The 19,435-nt window shown below is 48.8% G+C and overlaps 1 protein-coding gene across 4 annotated transcripts in view; it reads right to left on the reverse strand.

The window, feature by feature from the left end:
- The window catches only part of LOC309394925 (transducin-like enhancer protein 1), a 77,661-nt gene that overhangs the window by 48,346 nt on the left and 9,880 nt on the right, over nt 1-19,435 (reverse strand). For all 4 annotated transcript variants that reach the window (XM_081958642.1, XM_081958643.1, XM_081958640.1 and 1 more), the window contains exons 3-5: nt 15,212-15,369; nt 9,762-9,825; nt 8,029-8,073 (exon numbers count right to left, since the gene is read on the reverse strand). In XM_081958642.1, coding sequence (XP_081814768.1) covers nt 8,029-8,073; nt 9,762-9,825; nt 15,212-15,369 — 267 coding nt within the window. The remainder of the gene's footprint in view (nt 1-8,028; nt 8,074-9,761; nt 9,826-15,211; nt 15,370-19,435) is intronic.

Consider the following 19,435-nt stretch of genomic DNA (forward strand, 5'->3'; position numbering starts at 1 on the left):
CCAAAATTCAAATCGGCAAAAATAAAAATGAAAGAAATGCACATCAAACGACTAGCTTTCCTGCAAGATCCATATTACTTCTATAAGTAATCTTCTATAAGTAATCTGGAAGTCTTTAAGAAGATGTTGGATAGCTATTTGTCTGAAACGGTATAGGGTTTCCTGCCTAGGCAGGGGGTTGGACTAGAAGACCTCCAAGGTCCCTTCCAACTCTACTATTGTATTATTGTATAATTCCATGATATTCTAATCCCCAAATCAACATTTCTGTTGCTAGGTGAGACGGCTGTTAAGTGTCTCACCTAGCAACAGACATTTTGGGCTCTATTGTGGCCGTAAGTTGAGGACTACCTGTATTTGCGAGTTTTGTCCCATTTTATCACTTTTCTTGCCCCAGTTGTAAAGTGAATCCCTGCAGTCATATGGTTGTAAAGCAAATACCAGGTTTTCCCCATTGACTTTGCTGTTCAGGTGGTCGCAAAAGGGAAATCCTATGACTCGGAGACACTGCAACCGTCATAAGTATGAGCCAGTTGCCAAGCGCCTGAATTTTCATCGCGTGGCCACGGAGGGGGATGTTGCAACGGTCGTGAGTATGAAAAACGGTCATAAATTACTTTTTCCCGTGCCGTGGTAACTTCGAACGATGTTGCAACGGTCGTGAGTATGAAAAACGGTCATAAATTACTTTTTCCCGTGCCGTGGTAACTTCGAACGATTGCTAAACAAACGGTTGCAACTCGAGGACTCCCTGTATTTCGCCCCCTTGCCAGAGAGAAGCACGCCATTGCTTTGAAGTTCTCCAAACGCGAAAACGGGATCGCCATCAGTAATTTAAGGCATAAGAGGACCTCTGAGCATGCACAGAGAGCCTTGCTCTCATCGGTCTCTATTTCGCCATGGAAACCCGCCAACGCGTGAAAAACTGGTCAGGAAAGCGGCAAAGTTTTTAAAACTTTCGCCTTCCCCATTAGCATCTGAATTCATTTTAGCAGGGATATAAAGCTTTTTAAAAAAAAGATAGCACTTGCCAGGAAAAAGAGAGAGAGAAAAGGAAGGAGAGAGAGAGAGAGAGAGAGAGAGAAGGAGAAAAGAGAGGAACGGAGACAGTAAGTACTTTCTGGGAAAAAATTTAATTCTCTCTTGGGGGTTGCATAATGGATTTGCCTTTGTAATGCACTTGTGGCCAGGCACCTCCGGTGGAGGGGAGGGGGCGCAGGAGGGGAAGCTGTCTCCAATTCACTTTCAGCTCGTTAATGTTCAATTTAGTGGCCTTTTAACGCTTGCCCGGATGAGAAACGATCAAACTGCCTGCCCAGATTTCCTGCTCCTGGCCTAAAATTGCTTGCCATGCTTCCATCCATCCGTCCGCCCTTCCAGCGTGCAAAGGAGAAGGAACACACTAATATACACACAATATCTTTCCTTTTGGATTCCTTCCCATCCCTACTCCCCCTCCCCTTCCCAAAAAATGTCCCAACTCCTTCCTGGAATACAAGCAGTCCTCGGCTTACGACCGCAATTGAAGCCAAGGTTTCTGATGTTAAGCAGGACACTTGCGAAGGGACCTTTGCTCCGTTTCCTGGCCACAGTTGTTAAGGGTATCACTGCGGTTGTAAGTTAGGAACGTGGTTGTGAAGTCAATCTGGTTACCGCATTGACTTGTTTGTCAGAAGGTTGCAAAGGGGGGGGGTGTCACTTGATCCCAAACCACTGCAACCGTCATAAATATGAGTCAGCTGCCAAGTGGCTGAATTTTGATCACATGACCTTGGGGAGGCTGCAACCATCCTTAAGTATGAAAAACGGTCGTAAGTCACTTTTCTCAGTGCTCTGTAACTTGGAACGGTCGCGATCAAAATTCGAACGTTTGGTAACCGACTCACATTTATGACGGTTGCAGTGTCCTGGGGTCAAGTGATTCCCCTTATGGCAACTTTCTGGAAAGCAAAGTCACAACGGCGTTACTAACTTAACAATTGCAGTGATTCACTTAACAAAGGTCATAAGATGGGGCAAAAATCACTGAACAACTGTCTCACTTAGCAACAGAGATTTTGGGCTAATGATGGTTGTAAGTCAAAACTACCTATACTGAAATTTAAAAAACACCCACATCAAGCTACATCATTAAAGGTGAGGTAAAGGTTCCCCTTGCACATATGTGCTAGTCGTTCCCGACCCTAGGGGGCGGTGCTCATGTCCGTTTCTAAGCCGAAGAGCCAGCGCTGTCCGAAGACATCTCCGTGGTCATGTGGCCGGCATGACTAAATGCCAAATGGCTAAACGAACGGCCATTGCTAAACTGAGCTCCCGTTACTTGTCCCAGCTTCTGCCAACCTAGCAGTTGGAAAGCACGTAAAAATGCAAGTAGAAAAATAGGTACCATCTTTGGTTGGAAGGGAACAGCATTCTGTGCGCCTTCGGTTTTGAGTCATGTCGGCCACATGACCACGGAGACGTCTTCGGACAGCGCTGGCTCTTCCGCTTTGAAACGGAGATGAGCACCACCCCCTAGAGTCGGGAACGACTAGCACCTATGTGTGAGGGGAACCTTTACCTTTTTGGGGGCGGGGGCTCTTGCCTTAAGAATGACAATTTCTCCCATTGCAATTCTCCTATTTTCTGCTAACAGACCCACTTCAGCAACCCCTCCCTCAATTTCCTAGCTTTCATTTCTTCAGAGATTCCTTTCATTTGCATCTCTCTCTCTCTCTCTCTGTATCTTTCTGTCTCTCTCTCTCTGTCTCTCTCGTCTCTGTCTTTCTCTCTCTCTCTTCTGCCTCTGTCTCTGTCCCTCTCTCTGTGTGTGTCTCTGTCCCTCTCTCTGTCCCCCCCTCTCTCTGTGTGTGACTCTGTCTCTGTCTCTCTTTCTCAGTCCTTCTGTCTCTCTCTCTCTGTCCCTGTCTCTCTCTCTGCCTCTCTCTCTCAGTCCCCCTGTCCCTCTGTCTGTCTAACTGTCTCTCTGTCTGTTTCTTTCTGTCTCTCTCTCTGTGTGTCTCTATCCTTCTCTGTCTTTCTCTCTCTCTCTTTCTGTCTCTCTATCCCCCCCTCTCTCTCTGTCCCCCCTGTGTGTCTGTCTCTCTCTTTCTCAGTCCCTCTGTCTCTCTCTCTCTGTCCCTGTCTCTCTCTCTCTCTGCCTCATTCCCTCAGTCCCATTCTCTGTCTGTCTGTCTGTTTCTCTCTGTGTGTCTCTCTCTCTCTATATTACTCTGTCTCTTTCTTTCTCTCTCTCTCCCTCTCTGTCTCTATCTCTCTGTCTGTCTGTCTCTCTCTGTTTCTCTCTCTCTCTCTCTGTCCCTCTCTGTGTGTGTCTCTCTCTGTTTCTTTCTCTCTCTCTCTGTCTCTGTCTCTCTATCTCTCTGTCCCTCTCTGTCTCTCTCTCTCTGTCTGTCTCTCTGTTTCTCTCTCTCTCTCTCTCTCTCTCTGTCCCTCTCTCTGTCTGTGTGTGTCTCTCTCTCCCCTCTTTATATTTTTTCGTCAAGCTGTTTTCCTGCCTACGCACATCCCTGAGCACCATTTTCCCCGACAGGAAGGCAGAGTCTTTTGGAAAAATAATTTTTTAAAAAAAGAAATAGAAGGGTGGAGGGGAGATCAAGAAACCCACATCACCACCGCAACCCGACCACCAAGCAGCTTACTCTAAGAGGAGGCTTCGTCCGGGATCAAACGGAATGGTGTGACCTTTTTATGCTGGCAATAAAGCAGGTGATGAGGGAAGGGGGGGGGAGGATGGGCCTGGGGAGGGTGGGTGGGGGGCGCCTTGAATAACATTAAAAAGACACCTGCTGGGCAAATCTAATCGAAGGGGAGGCGCCAGCCTTTGGGGGAGAGAGAGGAGGGGGGTCTCCAATAGAGAAAGGGGAGAAGGGATCGAGCAGCACGGGCTGGCCAGCCGGCCGAGGGGATAACCACAAAGCTTATACATCAGGCCAGCTCTCATTTGTCACCTGGAGGCTGTCACAGCCCGGAGTTATGAGTTTCTCCTTAAAATAAAACAGGGGGAGGGAAGGGAAGCCGTGACAGATTTCTGGCAACCGGCCAGGCCAGCAGCACCTGAAGCTGGTTGTAAATTCTGCCATGCAACAGCACACACAACATCACAAGGAAACACACACGGGGAGGGAGAGAGAGAGAGAGAGAGAGAGAGAGAGAGAAAGGAGAGGGATATGGAACATCGGCTTTTAATATCATTTTATAAGGCTGCACTTGGAATCCAGTTTTGGTCACCACGATGTAAAAAAAGACGTGGAGACTCTAGAAAGAGTTTAGAGAAGAGCAACAAAGAGGATTAGGGGACTGGAGACTAAAACATATGAAGAACGGTTGCAGGAACTGGGTGTGTTTAGCTTAATGAAAAGAAGGACTAGTGGAGACATGATAGCAGTCTTCCGATATCTCAGGGATTGCCACAAAGAAGAGGGAGTCAAACTATTCTCCAAAGCACCTGAGTGTAGAACAAGAAGCAATGGGTGGAAACTAATCAAGGAGAGAAGCAACTTAGAACTGAGGAGAAACTTCCTGACAGTGAGAACAATTAATCAGTGGAACAGAAGTTGCCTCCAGAAGTCGTGAATGCCCCAACACTGGAAGTCTTTAAGAAGATGTTGGATAGCCATTCCATCTGGAACGGAATGCTTGAGCTGGTGGGTTGGACTAGAAGACCTCCAAGGTCCCATCCAACTTATTATCGTATTCTATGAAAGCACTATGGAGTGGTATATAAGTCTCAGTCAGTGATGGCTAACCTTTTTCCCATCACGTGCCAAAAACAGGAGGAGCGCAGGGGAGTCATGCGCAGGCGTGCCCACACTTATAATACTATGCCCCCCCCCGTGTGCATGCGTGTGCGACCCTGCACAACCCAGAGGCTTTCCAGGAGCCTGAGAAGGGCAAAAAAGGTGCCTTCTGCCCCCCCCCCCTACCGGGGAGGTTTCACCAGGCTTCCCTTCACTTCCGGGTTGCCCATGGGTGGAAACTTATGGATGGAAACCTATGAGAAGCAACCGGGGATGAAGGAGGAATTTCCTGGCAGTGAGAACAATTAACCAGTGGAACAGCTGGCCACCAGAGGTTGTGAGTGCTTCATCACTGGAGGTTTTTTAAGAAGAGGTTGGACAACTACTTATCTGAAATGATATAGAGTCTCCTGCTTGAGCAGGGGGTTGGACTAGAAGACCTCCAAGGTCCCTTCCAACTCTAGCAGAGATGCAACCTAGAACTAAGGAGAAATTTCCTGAAAGTTCGAACCATTAACCAGTGGCAACCGGGGATGAAGGAGGAATTTCCTGGCAGTGAGAACGATTAACCAGTGGAACAGCTGGCCACCAGAAGTTGTGAATGCTCCAGCACTGGAGGCTTTTAAAAGCGATTGGACAGCCACTTGTCTGAAACAATTTAGGGCTTTCTGCTTCAGCAGGGGGTTGGACTAGAACCGTGATGGCACGCATGCACGAAGTGGCACACAGAGCCATGTCTCCTGGCAAGTGTTGCAGCATCTGTTCCTCTTCTGGGTTTCTGGTGCGCATGTGTATGCAACCATCAGCTGGCCTTCGTCCATGCAACAGTGCCGGAAACCAGAAGAGCTGGTCTTCTGGTTTCCGGCGTGAGCATGTCCGCCGGCCAGCTGATCGTTGCGTCAGCATGCGCGGCAGTAACCGGAAGACTCGCTGGCCGATGTATATGCGCGCGACGGAAACAGGAAGTTCATTTTCCAGCACACGCATCCCTCCCCTCCTGGGCAGCTCCTCTTCCTGGTCGCGGCCCAGATGAGCACGAAGTGCTCTCTTTTCGGCAGGTGCCGAACAGATTTGCCATCACTGGACTAGAAGATCTCCAAGGTTCCTTCCGACTCTGTTATTCTGTGGATCAGTGGTGGGTTCCGGGGGGTATGGCCCAGTACGGGCGTACCAGTGGTAGCTGGGAGCAGCGGCCACCGGAACAGTGGCTCATTTGGCCCATCCACCTGCCCACGTTCCTTCCCGGTTTTCGACGCAAATGGGCACACCGCCTGCGTGACCTCCGCCGAGCAGCTGGGTGCCGCAGGGCGGTCGCGTGCACATGCCCGACTAGGCCGCCCGCCCCCATGCGCAGCGCACCAGTTGCGACGGAATCCAGAATCCACCACAGCTGTGGATCATCGGGATTCCAAGATGGGAAGAGGGAAGCTGGCCCCCTCCTCATCCCTGCAGAGGGGCGATTTGCGCCCAATACGAGAGGCTGGTTCAGATTTGGAAGACAGATGCCGTCAAAACCTGGGTTCGCCTGTCTTCCGTACCGCGGACAGGGGTGGGGTGGGGGCTAAATGCCCTTTCTCCGCTCCTCGGAACCTGTCACATTTATGGAGGGGTGGGGGGGGCGTGATTTTCGACAGATTGGCGAGAGGATTAATCTAAATCGAGCTGCTAAGCTTGCATGGAGCCCCCCCCCCAGTGCACCTTTAAAGGTTAAATTTCAGCAAATGGAAAAAAGGAGAAAATCAAAACAAATCAGGATGAAAATTCCAATCGGGAGAGCTCCCACGGTCCCTCGTTCAGAATTAAAACATCCCCATTTTGAACATAACAAAAGAATCGATGCAGTCTTCTATTGTTCTATTTAGAATAACAAGAGTTGGAAGGGACCTTGGAGGTCTTCTAGTCCAACCCCCTGCTTAGGCAGGAAACCCCACAGCACTTCAGACAAATCTCTGACTTGCAACCATTCATTTAGCGACTGTCCAAAGTTGCGAGGGCTCCGAAGGAAGGACTTACGACACAGGTCCTCGCCCTTATGACCGTCGCAGCATTCCCTGGGGCGACCATGGTCCAAATTGCAGCGCTTGGCATGTAGGTTAGTCACCCGGTTATTAAGTGAATCCAGTTTCCCCCTTGACTTTGCTTGTCAGAAAGGGGAATCGCTCGACCGTCATAAATGTGAGTCAGTTGTCATGCAGCCGAATGTAAATCACACGACCGCGGGAGTGCTGCAACGGTCATAAGCATGATGCATGGTCATGAGTCGCTTTTTTTCAGCGCTGTCGCAACTTTGAACGGCCACTAAATGAAGTGTTGTAAGTCGAGGACTGTCTGGATTTAGGATGCTGGGTTTGCAACCTTCCGGGCAGGTTCTGACGAGTCAAGTCAACGGGGGGGGGGGGGGGGGGAAGCTGGATTCAATGGACGACTGCGTGATTCACTTAACAACTGCGGCGTTTTGGTTAGCAGCCGTGGCGAAAGACGTGGTAAAATCAAACACGCTTCCTTTAACACAGGGGTGTCCAAACTTGAGAACTTTAAGATTTGTGGACTTCAACTCCCAGAATTCCCCAGCCAGCCATGCTGGCTGGGGAATTCTGGGAGTTGAAGTCCACAAGTCTTAAAGTTCCCAAGTTTGGACACCCCTGCTTTAACAGCTCTCTCTGTATACCTTATTTTTCAGGCTATAAGACGCACCGGAATATAAGATGCACCAAGATTTTGAAGAGGTAAATAAAAAAGAAAAGTTTTTGCACTCTGCAGGCCTTTCAGACCCTCTGCGCGCCTTGTTTTTTTGTGAAAAATGGGGAAGGCAGAGAATTTGAGAGGCCTGCAAAGTGATCCTATAGGTTGGGGGTGGGGGCAAAGAAGAGCAAAAAACAGCCCCTTTTTTTTGCAAAAAAACCAGGGCATGCATAGGCTTTGGGAGGCTTGTAGAGTGCTCCTAAGGACTTGGAGGGGGGAGAGCAAAAAATGGCACATTTTCTGCTTGTTTTTGCCCTCCCCAGCCCCCAGGAGCACTTTGCAGGCCTCCCAAAGCCTCTGCACGTCCATTTTTGTGAAGAGGGCAGAGTTTCGGGTGGCCAAACATGCTGCATTCAGTGTATAAGGTGCACCCAGATTTTCACCCTCTTTTTTGGGGGGGAAAGTTGCGTCTTATACTCCGAAAAATACGGTATATACTTTATTCAGCAACCGAAATTCTGGTTCCAATTGTGGTCGTAAGTCGAGAACTCCCTGGAGCAGTAAAAGAGGTTCCTGACCCCTGCCTCTAACACGCGGGTCCACTTACCTGCTTGTGCATTTCGATGTTCAACCCGTAGGACATTTCATAATACTGGAAGACAAAAAGAAATCCAAGGTCAGCCATGGGATTTCTATAAAGGATTTTGAAACGCCAAGAGGCCAGTTTCCCGCCCCTGTTAAACTGCAGGTGTCAAATCACAACTTGCAGGGACTCCCTTTTACGCCTGGGGCAAGGGAGGCCGTTAAAAGCAACAAAAGTCACTTAACGACTATCTTGCTTGGCAACAGAAATGTGGAGCTCAATTGTGGTCGTAAGTCGAGGACCGTTATTTCTGGAAGGGAGGGGTCAAGATGGAGAAGCCAGGGAGCACTGACCTCCACAGCCAGTCCCCCCGCACCCTACTTTACTCTCCTTTTTTTGCAAATACAGTACAGGTAGTCCTCGACTTACAACGGTTCGTTTTAGTGACCGTTCGCAGTTACAACGGCACTGAAAAAAGTGACTTAGGAAAGTTTTTCACACTCTTGCGGCTGTTGCAACATCTCCACTGTCACGTGATTTACTCCTAGTTGTCTCGTAGTTATGACGGCCGCAGTGTCCCGGGGTCACGTGATCCCCTGTGGAGACCTTCTGGCAAGCCGAGTCAAGGGGGAAGGCAGATTCGCTTAACAACCGTGTTCCTAACTTAAAAACTGCAGAGATTCACTTAGCACCTGGGACTGGTGGGGTCGTAAAATGGGGCAACACTCACTTAACAGATGTCTCACTTAGCCACAGAAATGTGGGGCTCAATTGTGATTGTATGTCGGGGATGATTGTGTTGTCGCCTGTCGGTCGCCGGCACCTCCAGCAACCGAATCAGATGAGGAGGAGGAGGTGTGGGAGTGAGGGTGAACATCAAGGAAACTTGAGAGCTCCGAGGGGGAAGAGGGAATGGAGCTGTCAGAGAGAGAGAGACAGAGGCGGTGCCTGGGCCGTCCGTCAGCCCACAGATGGAGAGTCAACAGCCCCCAAATCTGGAGGTGACTGATGAGGAAGAGGAGGAACAGCTGGGACCAGTGCCTGACGCACGGATGTGCAGAAGGCAGAGGAGAGGAGAGCAGTGGAAATCCATGGGCCAGTCCTTGGGATGGAAGAGCTACCACTGCTAGCAAGGCCCTACCCTAACTCTGGGGATAAAAGGCAGAGGAAAGGAGAACAGTGGAAATCTATGGGCCGGTTCTTGGGATGGAAGAGCTACCGCTGCTAGCAAGGCCCTACCCTAACTCTGGGGATAAAAGGCAGAGGAAAGGAGAACAGTGGAAATCTATGGGCCGGTTCTTGGGATGGAAGAGCTACCGCTGCTAGCAAGCCCCTACCCTAACTCTGGGGATAAAAGGCAGAGGGCGGAGATGAATAGAGGTGGCAGACAACTACTCATCTTTTTGCCGGATGGACTTGTTAGCCTATGGTAACAGAGAAACTTTTTGTTGGGGCTCCCGGCAAAATCAAGGAATCTTTTGAGTTCACATCAGACGGTTTGTCGTGGTTGGGGAGCTGGGTCAGAACAGATTTTTTTTCAGCTGGAAAAACGTAGCCCTTGTACCCCCCAAAAAACAGGAAAATACACCCTGCAGCAGTGTCAAACCTTCCCACTCGCTCCCCTGATGATAGCTTTCTACTACAGTTCCCATCATCCTCGGCTACAGGCCAACGAAGAGGCAAGAGGGAGGGCTCTAAAACTCCCTTTCCTGGAAAGCTCAGCCTGGCATTTAATCAGCACCATAAAAGCTGCTCACCATGACATAATGTCGCTGAATTTCTGTCTTCTCCGTGGCCAGTTTCTCGCACTCAAGCTTCAAGCTGGGAAGATAAAAGGAAGACCACAGATTGCACCATCCTTCGAGCTTCTTCAAAGAAACAGAGGCGTCTGGATGATCCTCTAAGCCAGAGACCCCCCCTCCCAACCTTTGGGGTACCAGGGACCGGTTCTGTAGAGAGAGGATTTTCCCGTGGACCGGAGGGGACGTGGTTTCGTGTGCTGCCTGCATCCCGCAGATGGGACTTTGCTTGTTTGCGTGGCCTGGTTTTTTGGGCATGCCACCGCCCGGTTTTTGGGGACCTCTGTGTCAGGGTTTCAAGTAATAGATCCATAGCAAGCACAACTCCGAGGCAGCTAGATTCCTCAAAGAATAGCATTATTGGATATATAGAGTAGAATAGAATTCGAACAGAACAGAACAAGAGGGTAGGTAGGGTAGGGTAGGGTAGGATAGAATAGAGAAGAACAAGAGAGTAGAGGAGAGTAGAACAGAACAAGAGGGTAGGTAGGGTAGGGTAGAGTAGGATAGAATAGAGTAGAATAGAACAGAACAAGAGAGTAGGGTAGGATAGAATAGAACAGAACAAGAGAGTAGAGGAGAGTAGAACAGAACAAGAGAGTAGGTAGGGTAGGGTAGGGTAGGATAGAATAGAGTAGAATAGAACAGAACAAGAGAGTAGGGTAGGATAGAATAGAACAGAACAAGAGAGTAGAGGAGAGTAGAACAGAACAAGAGAGTAGGTAGGGTAGGGTAGAGTAGGATAGAATAGAGTAGAATAGAACAGAACACAACAAGAGGGTAGGTAGGGTATGATAGAATAGAATAGAATAGAATAGAATAGAACAGAACAAGAGAGTATAGTAGAGTAGAATAGAACAGAAAAAGGGTAGGATAGGGTAGAATACAATAGAACAGGACAAGAAAGTAGAGTAGAATAGAACAGAACAAGAGGTAGGTTAGGGTAGAGTAGAACAGAAAAGAATAGAACAGAACAAGAGAGTAGAGTAGAACAGAACAAGATGGTAGGGTAGGGTAGAGTAGAGTAGGGTAGAATAGAGTAGAAGAGAAGAAGAGGGTAGAGTAGAACAGAACAAGAGGGTCGGATCGGGTAGAGTAGAAAAGAACAGAACAAGAGGGTAGAGTAGGGTAGAGTAGAATAGAGCAGAACAAGAGGGTAGAGTAGAACCAAAACAAGATGGTAGGGTAGGGTAGAGTAGAGTAGGGTAGAATAGAGTAGAAGAGAACAAGAGGGTAGAGTAGAACAGAACAAGAGGGTCGGGACGGGTAGAGTAGAAAAGAACAGAACAAGAGGGTAGAGTAGACAGAGTAGAGTAGAACAGAACAAGAGGGTAGGGTAGGTAGAGTAGAGTAGGGTAGAGTAGAATAGAACAGAACAAGAGGGTAGGGTAGGTAGAGTAGAGTAGGGTAGAGTAGAATAGAACAGAACAAGAGGGTAGAGTAGAACAAAACAAGAGGGTCGGGTAGGAGAGGGTAGAGTAGAGTAGAACAGAACAAGAGGGTCGGGTAGGGTAGAGTAGAGTAGGACAGAATAGAGTAGAATAGAATAGAACAAAACAAAACAAGAGGGTCGGGTAGGTTAGGGTAGAGTAGAGTAGAATAGAGCAGAACAAGAGGGTAGGGTAGGGTAGGGTAGGGTAGGGTAGGGTAGGGTAGAATAGAGAATAAGGATAGGGTAGGGTAGCATACCATAGAACACAATAGAATTCAATAGATTACAATAGAATAGCAGAGGATGGAAGGGACCTTGGAGGTCTTTTAGTCCAACCCCTTGCTTAGGCAGAAGACCCTACACCACTTCAGACAAATGGTTGTCCAATCTCTTCTTAAAAACTTCCACTATTTCCATAAAAACTATTGGCACAGATCTGGTGAAAACCCACTCTGAAGGTTCCCGCGGTTTCCACCTAATTAAAAGTGAAAGTTTTCCCTCAACCCCAGTCGGTCACATGGTCCAATCAAGGCGCTGGCTGGTTGCCTGGGGACATCACTCCTCCTTCCTCTGGCCAGGTGTGAGAATGTCCTTGGTTCCCAAGAGAAAGCATTTTATTTTGGCTACAAAAACCCCAGCTACGTGTCTCTATTCCCTTCTCCCTATACTTCAACTCCAGTGTGGAAACAATGAAGCTCCGAGATGGCTTCGGTCAGGTCAGCTTCGGGGTTGACACCCTGCTCTAGGCGCTTGAGAAGGCCCGGTTCACACAACAAGCCCAGCCTAACCTTGTACCCCATTCCTGCTAAATTGCCTTTCCCTTTTAGAAAAAAAAAACCCCAAAATAACGGTGCCGATCAAAGATACCGTTTTCCCAGGGAAGAAAACCTCGATGCGGCTCCCTGTATAAATCATGCAAATACAGATCCGCATTTGCATAATGTATTCTAGCCCCTGTCTAGTTTGCATAATCTATTCACGGCTTCAGCAAAGAGGGCCGCGTTCCCCAAAATTGCTTTGGTTGAAGCAAAAGCAATAGCGCTTAAGACTTGTATACAGCTTCACAGTGCTTTGCAGCCCTCCCTAAGCGGTTTACAGAGTCAGCCTATCACCACCATCATTTAATGACCCCATAATCCCTTGCGGGGTGGAGTATGAGCAACTGAATGGAGCCAGCAGAACGTTTAATGGCCAGATGCCCTTCCTGTCGCCAATGCGGACTTTTGTTCAGCAGATTTATTCCCATTGCGCCCAGAGAGAGAAATATCTGCCTCTACCTGGGATCGAACTCACAGCCTCCCGATAGTGAGACAAGAGCTCCCCCTCTAGGCCACCGCACCACTCCTTTACAGAGTTAGCGTATTGCCCCCAACAATCTGGGTCCTCATTTTACCGACCACGGAAGGACGGAAGGCTGAATCAACCTTTGAACCAGTGAGAACTGCTGGCAGTCGGCAGAGTTTGCCTGCAATACTGCATTCTAACCACTGCGCCACCACGCCCCTCGTCCCATTTTAGCTGCCCTCCTCGCACTGTCCGGTGTCCTCAAGCACCATGCGCAGTCATGAGTCCTAGAAACTTGAACAGCTTAAAAACTAAAGACCTACGGACCCTAGGGTTAAACTCTACACTTCATTCAGCTTAAGCGGTTTGATATTTATCGTTGCAGCCTCTTGTAAGTGGCCCAGAGTCGCTCCAACGGTGAGATGGGCGGCATATACAATTAATAAATCGATGAATTAAATCAGGGCTCAGTGGCTAAGACGCTGAGCTTGTCGATGAGGAAGCAGGTCGGCGGTTCGAACCCCTAGCACCGTGTAACGGAGTGAGCTCCCGTGACTTGTCCCAGCTTCTGCCAACCTAGCAGTTCAACAGGACTTAAAAAATACAAGTAGAAAAATAGGAACCACCTTTGGTGGGAAGGGAACAGCGTTCTGTGTGGCTTCGGCGTTGAGTCATGCCGGCCACATGACCACGGAGACGTCTTCGGACAGCGCTGGCTCTTCAGCTTTGAAACGGAGATGAGCACCGCCCCCTAGAGTCATGCCCCCTAGAGTCGGGAATGACTAGCACATATGTGCGAGGGGAACCTTTACCTAACCCCCTAGGTCTTGACCTTTGAACGAGTAGTGGGCGAGTGTGTAGGTGCACAAAGCTCGCGGCCGACACATGTGGCTGCCGTTTGTGCAAATGGAGCTTCGCGCACAGTGACACATCGTTCACACGAAATCATCCCTTCCCTTCCCACCGGTCCGCAGAGCCAGAAAAGTGGGGATCGCTGAACTACATAAATAAGTCAAGACGGATTTTCACAGCGACCTTGATTTGATTTGGCCAAAGGGTGAAATCAACCTACCTTTGCTAACGGTCCGCAAATGTGTGCGCGCATGCATGCGCAGGGCCTTCGATTTCCAATGATCAGCTGTGACACGCAATATAGATTAGCTAGGAAGCAGGAAATCCAATGATCTCGGCTAATATATTATCACACGTCACAGCTGATCGTCGGAAATACCGATTTGCCCAAACCTTAGCATTTTTTTTACTACCGGTTCAAGGTAGTAAAATGCTACCAGTCCGAACCGGTAGCATTTCAACGCTGATTTGGGCCCTCTCCGGGTCAAAGAGACAGCTGCCACTCAAGGATCCAGAGCAGCCATCTCCATCCTTTCTGCTTTGTGTATCTATTGCTTCCACGGCCCGATTCTGAATGGGCTGTGGCCCAGATGTTGGGGATGCCTGACCCAGAATACGGAGCCTTTTGGCATCTCCTGGGATTATAACTCCCATCCTTCTGGACCTCAGGCTGATGGGAATTGTAGTTTGCCGACAGAGCATCTTCTGCTTGTTTTCAAAAGTAGGAAGTATTGATTCAAGCAGATAAACGGGTCAAATTTGATGGGGAAAAGTGAAATAGGCAGCCTGGGGCGTCCACCAGTGCCAGTGGGGGTCAACACAGCTCGGCCTCAATATTCCCAAGACCAGGAATTTTATGAATATTTCAAAATGTATGAAATTTATGAATATTCCATAGGCCAGGAATTTTATGTCTGTTCTATATAATAGATTTTCCGAATTTGGCGCGATCCAAACGTGGCCCAAACTGCAGGACAAGCCCTTATGGGAGGCCACGCAGACTTTACAGGTAGTCCTCGACTTGTAACCATTCGTTCAGTGACTGTTCGAAGTTACAACGGCACTGAAAAAAGCGGCTTAGGACCACTTTCTACAAGTACAATGTTGCAGTACAACCTGCCATGATCAAACTGCAGAGACTCACTTAACAATTGTGGCAAGGAAGGTCATAAGGCAAAGTTAAAGGTTCCCCTCGCACATATGTGCTAGTCGTTCCTGACTCTAGGGGGCGGTGCTCATCTCCGTTTCAAAGCCGAAGACGTCTCCGTGGTCATGTGGCCGGCATGACTAAACAGCATGACTAAACACGGAAGGCGCACGGAACGCTGTTCCCTTCCCGCCAAAGGTGGTTCCTATTTTTCTACTTGCATTTTTTACGTGCTTTCGAACTGCTAGGTTGGCAGAAGCCGGGACAAGTCATAGGAGCTCACTCCGTTATGCGGCACTACAACGGCCAAACGGCCGACTTTTCTGATCGACAAGCTGAGCATCTTAGACACTGAGCCACCGTGTCCCTTAGACCTTTTAAGAAAGGTCATAAAACGGGACAAATCTGCTTAGCAACAGCCTTGCTTAGCAACCGAAATTTGGGGTTCAATTGTGGTTGTTAAGTCAAGGACTACAGCCTCTTTGGATTGCAAAAGGCTCCTTACCCAGAGGGACAAAATCATCCAAACACTTCATGGCAGCTCCGAGGATTAAATTAGGAATTGAAAGGCTGGCTTCGGTGCACGCATACACACACAGACACACACACACACAAACAGGATCAAAGGAAGAAGCCACACCATCCACTCAGCTCAACATCCCCTGGGAAAACGGCCATCTATTTTTTTTTTACCTGTGGTACTGGTTCTGCAAAAACTGGAATTCTTCTTTGATCCGGTCCAAAATCTCCGGGTAAGTCAGTTTCAAAGACTGAGGGGTGGTGGATATGACACTGGCGGCAGCCGTGGCAGCAACAGCCGTGGTGGCCATAGGTGGCGTCTGTAGGTGAGCCTGGGAGGGAGACAGCGAGAGACAGTGGCAAAATGACCCACGGCAGAGCAAGCACCATGCGCCGGCCCTCGTTCCCCTCCCATTCTGTTGCCCCCTTTGGAAAGAGGCCTGCCTGCCTGCCTGCCCCCTTCCCGCTTTCCCAAGGGTGATTCGCTTAATGACCACCATTAAGCGGTCCTCCATTTGCCCGGTCGCACAACGATTGTTAAATGAGCATCCTCTGCAATTCGTCTGCAAATCGGCCCCCTTGTGAACAATGGGGTCACTTCATGACAGTGGATTTGCATAACGATGGAGAATTCTGGGAGTTGAAGTCCACGAGACTTAAAAGTTGACATGGTTTGACATCCCCAGATGAAAGAATTGCTTGGAGGAAAACTTTTATAAATCGAGAAATCCTTTAACCCAGGGGGTCACCAACCTTTCGGACCTCAGGAACCACTCAATTCATAATTTTAAACCCCGCGGACCGCTAATATGATCTGCCCAATGACCGGCTGGCTGGGTGTGGCTAGGTGGTCATGTGACTGGGTGGGCGTGGCCAGCTTGATGTCACTCACGTCAAGGGGCCCCTCACCAGCCTCTTACTCGTTTGTCACCCGGGCTCCTTAGGGCCCCAACAGGAAGCAGTTGCTGGAGCTAAGCAGCCCCCATTGAGAAAGAGTCGACAAAACAGCTCAGTTCACATTGGATCTGACCGAGAAGGAGGCTCAGCAGAAGCACCTCACTAAGGACTAGGAGCATGGGCTTTCCAAGCAGAGGGAAGAACTGCGGGAGTGCAAGGCCAGGTACCGGCGCCTGGAGGCTCAGCGGGCTGAGATGGTTAGCCAGTTCCAGGCCACGGTGCAGTCCCACTGGAACGAGGCCCTCCGGCTCTTCGCCACCAGCGGCTCTTCCCTCCAGCCTTCGCCCAAAGCCCCCCACCAGGAAGCTGAAGCAGACCCCAAGTTGGAATTCCTGTCCCCCTTCGACCTACACAAAAAGACCCCGAAGGGAGAGACTCTCTGCAGCAACACAAGCGTTCACTGCACGAATCCTGCCCAGGGGCCGTAGTTTGAGGACCTCTGATTTAGTGCAATATTAAAAAATGCAAATAATTTGCCTGTGGACCAGCAACATTTTCTCCCAGTGGTCCATGGACCACCAGTTGGTGACCGCTGCCTTATCCAACCCACACCAGAAAATTTGTTTTCAAGGCACATCACTCATCCCCCCCCCCCCCCCATTTGTGCATGAATTACTGCTTCTGCTCCAGATGTCCTAGGGCAATTTTCAGCATTCAAAACGATGCAAAATATTTTTTTTTTTAATTTTGACATTCCAATCGGCTTAGAGGTGATTTCCCACAAACCAAGCCCCCCTCCCCCCCTCCAACGAACTTTGCTTGGCATTAAGGCAGGAGTTCATCCCAGCCAGTTAAACATTTGCCACTTCGGCGTTTTATAACAAAGTTCCAGAAAAGAATTTCCAAGCATTGGAGTTCGCCCACTAGAAATCTTTACACCACCAGGTATATAATGCAGATAGCCCTCGACTTACGACCGCAGTTGAGCCCAACATTTCTGTTGCTAAGTGAAACATGTGTTAAGTCCAAGGTTAACTCAGCCTTCCATCCTTCCGAGGTTGGTAAATTGAGGAGCCAGATTGTTGGAAGGGCGAGATACTCACTGTGTAAACCGCTAAGAGAGGGCTGTAAAAAGCACTGCGAAGTCTGCCCCATTTTACGACTTTTCCTGCCACAGTTGTTAAGTGAATCATTACAGTTGTTAAGTTAGCAAAGATGTTTGTTAAGTGAATCTGGATGACTCATGTGACTTTTGCTTGTCAGGAGGTCACAAAAGGTGATCCCATGTCCTCAGGACACTGCAACCGTCATAAATATGAGTCGGTTGCCAAATGTCTGAATTTTGATCATATGATGTTGAATTTTGATCACGTGATGTCAGTGCCGTTGTAGCTTTGAACGGTCACTATATGAATGGTTGCAAGTCGAGGAATATCCGCAATTGACATGCCAATTATTATTTATTTTTTTTGGCCACGAGCTGTTTTTATTTCTATGTCCTCGGAAGCACTGTAGAAAAAAAGAAATCTGCAATGGATTTAAAGCAAAGTTTAGACCTACAAAGATCAGAATTGCGCAAGGTAGGATCTTCCATACGACTTTTTATGGAATTAAAAGTGGAACTTTGAAGAAGCTGGAAAAGAAGAACATTGATGGCTTTGAAGGCAATGTTGGAGAAGACACTTGAGAAGACTATCGTCCTAGTGGACAACCATTTAACTATGAGTCAGCTGTGTGCAGCAGCTGCCAAAAAAGCCAACACAGTTCTAGGCTGCATCAACAGAGGGATAGAATCAAGATCACGTGAAGAGTTAATACCACTTTATAATGCCTTGGGAAGGCCACACTTGGAATATGGCATTCAGTTCTGGTCGCCACGATGTAAAAAAGATGTGGAGACTCTAGAAAGAGTGCAGAGAAGAGCAACAAAGATGATTAGGGGACTGGAGGCTAAAACATATGAAGAACGGTTGCAGGAACTGGGTATGTCTAGTTTAATAGAAAGAAGGACTAGGGGAGACAGGATAGCAGTGTTCCAATATCTCAGGGGTTGCCACAAAGAAGAGGGAGTCAAACTATTCTCCAAGGCACCTGAGGGCAGAACATGAAGCAATGGGTGGAAACTAATCAAGGAGAGAAGCAACTTAGAACTAAGAAGAAATTTCCTGACAGTGAGAACAATTAATCCATGGAACTACTTGCCTCCAGAAGTCGTGAATGCCCCAACACTGGAAGTTTTTAAGAAGATGTTGGATAACCATTTGCAGTGTTTCTCAACCTTGGCAACTTGAAGATGTCTGGACTTCAGCTCCCAGAATTCCCCAGCCAGCATTCGCTGGCTGGGGAATTCTGGGAGTTGAAGTCCAGACATCTTCAAGTTGCCAAGGTTGAGAAACACTGGTCTAAAGTGATGTAGGGTTTCCTGCCTAAGCAGGGGATTGGACTAGAAGACCTCCGGGGTCCCTTCCAACTGTTATTCTATTCTTCTATTCTACGCACAGTCAAGAAAACCACAGAACAATTCTTGCTCCATGGTGCAGCAGGAATGAACAGGATCCTATTTATGTTTTCAGCCATACGAAGCGACGACTCTGCTCTCCGGCCAAGGCTCTGATGTTGGGAAGGGTGGAAGGGAAAAAAGAAGAAGGAGGAAGAGGAGGAGGAGGGGCACCAGCACACGGAAAGTGGAAATGGAGATGGAGGCATCATCGGAAGAGCCGAAGAACCAAGCTGGACAAAATCCATCTATCTGACAGTGATTTGTTAGTGTGCAGTTAATTGGTCAATCGATGCAAAAGCTCAACTCCCTGGAGAAGGTTTTGATCCTGGGAAAGAGGGAAGGAAAGAGAAGACGAGGAGGGGGGGCCAGAATCAAGGGGAATGGACTTGATTTACAGCGGGAAGTTGGGCAGGTGTGGAAGATCTGAAGGACCAGATAGGGGGACAGATCTTCATGGAGTTTATCTGTCTATGTCAGTGATGGTGAGCCTTTTGGACACCGCGTGGTGAAGCCGCGCATCCACCCCCATAGTGCAATACTGCCTCTCTGCAGCCTCCTGGGAGCAAAAATGAGCCACAGGTGGGGAGGGATGCCACCCCCCCCCTATGATCCATTTTGGACCTCCTGGAACAAAAAACAGGCCGCAGGGCGGGTGCCCCATTTTACAACCTTTCTTGCCACTGTTGTTAAGTGAATCACTGCGGGCGTTAAATCAGTAACCTGGTTGTAAAGTGAATCTGGCTTCCCCGTTGACTTTGCTCGTCAGGCGGTCGCAAAAGCGGATCTCGTGACCCCGGGACACCGCAACCGTCGTCAAGTTTGAGTTTGGTTGCCAAGTGCCAGAATTTTGATCCTGCGACCATGGGGTGGCTACAATGGTCGTAAGCGTGACAAACGGTCATAAGTCACTTTGCTCAGGGCCGTTGTAAACTTTGAACTAAAGGAACCGTTGTAAACCGAGGACTACGTGTATTTCAGAAGGTTGAGTCTTCATGAAAGGC

This window comes from Natrix helvetica (genome assembly GCF_964273705.1).
Source record: "Natrix helvetica genome assembly, chromosome: 1".
NCBI lineage: Eukaryota > Metazoa > Chordata > Lepidosauria > Squamata > Natricidae > Natrix > Natrix helvetica.